General features: G+C 38.5%; 1 protein-coding gene across 1 annotated transcript in view; it reads right to left on the bottom strand.

The window, feature by feature from the left end:
* Positions 1-2,029: 2,029 nt before the first annotated feature.
* The window catches only part of WNK3 (WNK lysine deficient protein kinase 3), a 183,157-nt gene continuing 179,186 nt past the window's right edge, over positions 2,030-6,000 (bottom strand). The window contains exon 22 of the mRNA XM_066356281.1: positions 2,030-2,498. Within this exon, the coding sequence (XP_066212378.1) occupies positions 2,169-2,498 (330 nt within the window). The 3' untranslated portion in view covers positions 2,030-2,168. The remainder of the gene's footprint in view (positions 2,499-6,000) is intronic.

The raw sequence follows: 6,000 nt of genomic DNA, 5'->3' as shown, positions 1-6,000 counted from the left end.
AATGATGAATTATACATAAAAGAGAGGTGATGGCAAAATGTGGGACATGTGATATAGAGCAGCCATTAATAAATTAATTATTCATGCCATCCACAGAGCATTTTTTTTTTCATCTTGGGGTATACTGTTTAAAAGGCTTATGATTAGAGAATAAGGGATCTTAAAACCTGCAGTGTTTTCACTTTATGGATTATATGTCTCAATGTAATGACACAAAGCCAACTCGTATAATGAAACACAAGCAGTTTTAAAGAATTATGGATTTCAGGCACATTGTTTTTGTATACATGATAAACACTGCAATACATTTGCATTACACTAATGTCCTAAAATCACTTCAACTTGCAAACCAATACTGTAGAAGAAATTTGAAGAATCTGTACATTAAGAATTAGAAACATTCATCCAAACTAGTGTTTTATGAAAAGAAACTTTGGCTTTTACCAACAGCAATTTTCAAAATGCTGCCCTATATGCCCCAAATAATAGCAACGGAATCTTCATGATGGTGAGTGTGATCCTCAGATAAGCAGTATAAGACACACTCTTTTATAAAAAGGGTACTGAATGTCACAAAATAGACTGTGCAAAAAAAAAAAAGTACACCCATTAAAAGTTTTCTTCATTACCTGGCAATCACATTGGGGTACAATTTTTAGTGGAATATAGAAGAAAATCTGTTAACAGAAATTCTGGGTGATAATTTGGAATGTTTACCAGTAGACAGAATTCATTACGGTAAATGTGTATGTACTAAAAATGACCTTGAAATCATCAGAGTGAAAATTAAGTATTTTAAACATGTATATGTGTTGGTCGACAAATACCATTTAAGAGTTCTACTTGGGTTTCACAGCTGAGCATTAGGTAACTCTGTGACCAGCCTTTCAAGATTACTATAGTTAACTTTCTTGAAAACCAAAAGTGTATATTTTGACATTGCCTCTCCTCCTCTTAAAACTGGATAGAACCCAGTAAAGTGCAACTTGACAGTGATCTCTCTCCAATTCTAAAGAGGCTGCCAAAATCATCTAAGATCTAAAAAATACAATGCTACAGGTACTAACTAGAAATTATAACTAAAAAAATGGTAATCCAAAAAAAAGCTAAGGGCAACTTAAATAGAATACTTCAAGGGTCCACTATTTCACTGCAGGACAGTGTATACCCCACATCTCTTAGAACCCTGTAAAGCCAGTGTTTCATGTGTAAGTCTTAAAACCTACAAAACCTATTGTGTCAAGTAAATTTCACTTCAGAAGAATGGGTTAATAGAGGTTTAACTTGAATCCTCTTTGTTAGGGATACAAAGATTCCCTCCAAATGAGATTCGTATCAGCTGCAATATATCCCTTGTAAAAGAATGCAAGCCAAACCAACACCTCTCAGATGCTCAAAAACAATGTAGTGTGCACATGAGAAACAAGAAGATAGCTGCTTTGAATTACTATCAAAATCCTAAGACAGCTACAGTATCTGCAGAATCAAGGAACTGTTACAGTTCTGTTTTTTCCTTTCTTTCCGCCTCACCTAAAACAAGGCTTCACTCCTACAGCTGTGACGACGGGAAGAAAATCACATTAAAAAGGGTTTATGTTCTACATTAGTTGACAAAGTTATTCTAATTTTATACACCAAAACGTTACCTGCAACATTACCCTGCCTTCTGTGAAAGGTAAACCTAAGATAAACATGTGAAGAATCCCATAAGACTCCGGCTGTTGGATGGTCTCACTTAGTCCACATTTGGGGAATATCAATTTAAATAGTTTTTATACATTTTAAAGAAAAGTATTCAGCTGCAGACAGCAGCAGTAAAAAATGGAGGGTTTTCAGCAATTCAAGGAAAGTGTCCTGGAAATGGTAATGCTCAAGCCGAGCTTATTTAAAGCATTCTGAACAGTATTTTAAAAAAATCAAGTATCAAAGAGGATAGGATTTGAAGTGAAAAAAGATTTTTGTGTGCAGTGTTCTATGTACAAACTGCACAGTTCTACAGAATGATGAGCTATAGCAAATACTACATTGAACAACAACAAAATACAATGGAAAGTAAACTCAAATGAGGGAAAATATGGTAGAACTGAAGAAAAAAGTTTAATATCTTAAGTGTCCTGAAAATAATTCTGAAAAAAAAAATCTCCCTTTTCTTCATCACCTACTCTGATTCATTTGGGACCAGGAGGGATCATGGATGGATTCTGAACTGATGAAACTGGAAACGCTGGCAAATTCATCCCCGGCTGGAAAGGTCCCCCAGTTTGGGCAGGAATTACTACAGACTGTTGTGGCGTTGCTGAAATTCCTACCCACTGTACAGGATATCCTGGCCCCCCGACAGCATTATACTGACAAACATGGGGCATTCCGTATGATGATAACGGCCCAGGAAATGAAGGGAGTGAGAGTCCTTGTGGCAAGGAGGTTGGGACAGCTCCACGGATTTGGGACATAGGAGGAATCCATGTTGATGTGTAGCCCAGAGTAGATGAAGTATTCTAATAAAAACAAAAATAAAAACAAAAGATCAGTTTATTTGGAGATGCTTTTACCCATCTATATTCCTTCCTATTCTTTCAGGCTTACTACTTCCATTATTACTATGAGTGGCTATCATTTTTGCAGCACCTTTATGTGTGCTAAGCATAGTTGCACACCTTATCCATCTCATCTTCCTAACTTCTCTGCAAGGTAGGCATTGTCAGATGAGGAAATAGAAGCTCAAAATTGGTAACAACGAACACACTAAGCAAATTAATAGTGAGGTGAGGATTTGAACACTGTTCCAGCTAACTGAAGGCCTAAACCTCAGTTTAGTGTCTCCTTTCCTCATGCTAGCACTACTCTTCTGTTTTTATTTCCTTTTTACAGACCCAGGAATTCTCTTATTCAGCAATACCCCATATCTTACTACACTCTTAATTCTTTGGAGACAGAGGGGCATGACTAAGTGTGGCATGGGTTAAAGAACCTGGCATACAGTAGGCACTCAATAAATATCACCCCCTACTCCCTTCTACTCACTATCATAAATAAAGCCTGACATTTCTGTTATATTTTTGGAAAGTTAGACTCAAGATAATTATGGTTTTGACAGTATTGATAAAATTTATTCCTGACTCCTCTTATCATATTGTACTGTGATTAGGTGTGCATATATATATTTCAGTAATTATCTATATATATAATATATAGATAATATCTATATATATATATATAGATAATATCTATATAGAGATAATTACTGAAATTTTCTACACAGGGGAATTAGAAGTCCAATGGAAGTAAAATAATCCTCACTTAAAAGGGAGTTTGGTATCCCTCCCAAATGCTTAGTTCTTCTAAATTGGGTGAAACTAAACCCTTTCTTTTTATTACTTTTTTAAAATTGATTTTAGAGAGGAAGGGAGAGGGAGAGGGAGAGAGAGATAAATATTGATCTGTTTCTGTATGTGCCTGACTGGGGATCAAACTGGCAACCTTTGTGTGTCTGGATGATGTTCTAACAACTGAACTTTGCAGCCAGGGCACTAAAACCCTTTCAAATAAACTTTCAACTAAAGTTTCAACTAAAGTTAGGGTAAAGGCTTTAAACTTGACTCAAGAATAAATGAGCCTGACCAGGCGGTGGCACAGTGGATAGGGCGTCAGACTGGGATGCGGAGGACCCAGGTTCGAGACCCCGAGGTCGCCAGCTTGATTGAGTGCGGGCTCATTTGGTTTGAGCAAAGCTCACCAGCTTGGACCCAAGGTCGCTGGCTCAAGCAAGGTGTTACTCCATCTGCTGTAGCCCCATGGTCAAGGCACATATGAGAAAGCAATCAATGAACAACTAAGGTGTCGCAACGAAACACTGATGATTGATGCTTCTCATCTCTCCCCGTTCCTGTCTGTCTGTCCCTATCTATCCCTCTCTCTGACTCTCTGTCTCTGTAAAAAAAAAAAAAAAAAAAAAAAAAAAGAATACACGATATTGCCCGACCAGTGGTGGAACAGTGGATCGAGTGTCAACCTGGGGTGCAGAACATCCAGGTTTGAAATTCTGAGGTTGCCAGCTTGAACATGGGCTCACAGACATGACCCCTAGGTCTCTGACTTGGGCCCTAAGGTCACTGGTTTGAACAAAAGGTCACTGGCTCTGCTGGAGGCCCCCTCCCCCAACCTGGTCAAGGCATGTATGAGAAGCAGTCAATGAACAACTAAAGTGATGCAACTATGAGTTGATCCTTCTCATCCCTCTCCCTTCCTGTCTGTCTGTGTCTAGCTTAAAAGAAAGATATCTTTTGAGTTAAAAAATATTAAAGTTCACCAGTCTTTCTTCATATCAGTATTTTTGTTCTGTTAAAGTAAAATTAAATTTAATACTCTGATTCAAAACAGCACATACAGCATTTTTATAAATGTATTTCCATGTATCCATATACAGATATAGAAAGATAACTGGAATGATGTTAATCTGAAGTTAGTAATAATTATTTCCGGGTGGTGGGATTTGCAGGCAGTATTTTAAAATTTGTACTTTTCTGCATTGATTAAATTCTATAACATTATTTTAGAAATAACAATGTGACTTTTATTTTTAACATAAAATTGGAGATGACCTATTATTATACTTAATCTTCTCTTGGATATTTCAAAAGTATCTCAGATTCAAACGACCAAAATCAAACATATGATCTTTCTTCTACTGAAACACACTGCCTGCTCAAGTTCTCCCTCTTGGTGACTGGTATGCGGGAATGACAGACAATAAAACCCGCTAGAAACCCAGGTCTGTCCCCTCTCCTCTGCCGTACATTCATTCCATCACTAAATATGGTCCGTTTTACCTCTTAAACATTTCTTGGAATCTGTTCACTTCTCTCTATCTCAACTTCTCTTTATTTAAAATACTGTGACTAACTCTTAATCGGTCTACCACTATCTACTCTTACCTCCCATAATCCTCTTGCTTTAAGTAAGAGTGATCTTTTCAAAAAGCAAATCTGATCATGTTAACTCTAGGATTTATTATTATTTTTTATTTATTTATTTATTTATTTATTCATTTTAGAGAGAAGGAGAGACAGAGAGAGAGAGAGACAGAGAGAGAGGAGAGACAGAGAGAGAGAAGGGGGGGAGGAGCTGGAAGCATCAACTCCCATATGTGCCTTGACCAGGCAAGCTCAGGGTTTCGAACCGGCGACCTCAGCATTTCCAGGTCGACGCTTTATCCACTGCGCCACCACAGGTCAGGCAAACTCTAGGATTTAAATGGTTACCTTCCTTAAAATAAAGACAAGGTTCCTACTGTCACCATTTTTAAGACCCTACCTACCCCCTTAGATTTACTATGTACCAAATTCCTCTCTGCTCTGCTCACATCGGCCAAACCGGCCTCCTTTCAGTCCCTCCATGCTCCCTTTCCCCGCACATGATTCTTGGGTTTGCTGTCCGGTCTGCTTAGAGTCATAGTCCCTCCCCCTCTCACCTAGTTAACACCTCTTCATCCTTAAGATCTCTGCTCAGTTATCACTTTCTCAGAGAAGCTTTCCTTGACTTCCCTTTCCTAGTCAAATGTCCCTTTACTGTATCTTCGTTACAGTCTTTATTACAGCTGCAATTTTTTTTTAATTTTTTTATTTTACTTTATTTTTTACAGAGACAGAGAGGGAGTCAGAGTGAGGGATAGACAGGGACAGACAGACAGGAACGGAGAGATGAGAAGCATCAATCATTAGTTTTCATTGCGCATTGCGACACCTTAGTTGTTCATTGATTGCTCTCTCATATGTGCCTTGACCATGGGCCTTCAGCAGACCGAGTAAGCCTTTGCTTGAGCCAGCGACCTTGGGTCCAAGCTGATGAATTTTTGCTCAAACCAGATGAGCCTGCGCTCAAGCTGGCGACCTCGGGGTCTCGAACCTGGGTCCTTCCGCATCCCAGTCTGACGCTCTATCCACTGCGCCACCGCCTGGTCAGGCTACAGCTGCAATTTTATAATTATTTATACAAGTCTGT

The sequence above is a fragment of the Saccopteryx leptura genome, chromosome X, assembly GCF_036850995.1.
Source record: "Saccopteryx leptura isolate mSacLep1 chromosome X, mSacLep1_pri_phased_curated, whole genome shotgun sequence".
Lineage (NCBI taxonomy): Eukaryota > Metazoa > Chordata > Mammalia > Chiroptera > Emballonuridae > Saccopteryx > Saccopteryx leptura.
Note: the sequence above shows the minus strand (reverse complement) of the source record. Positions and strands in the feature narration are given on the sequence as shown.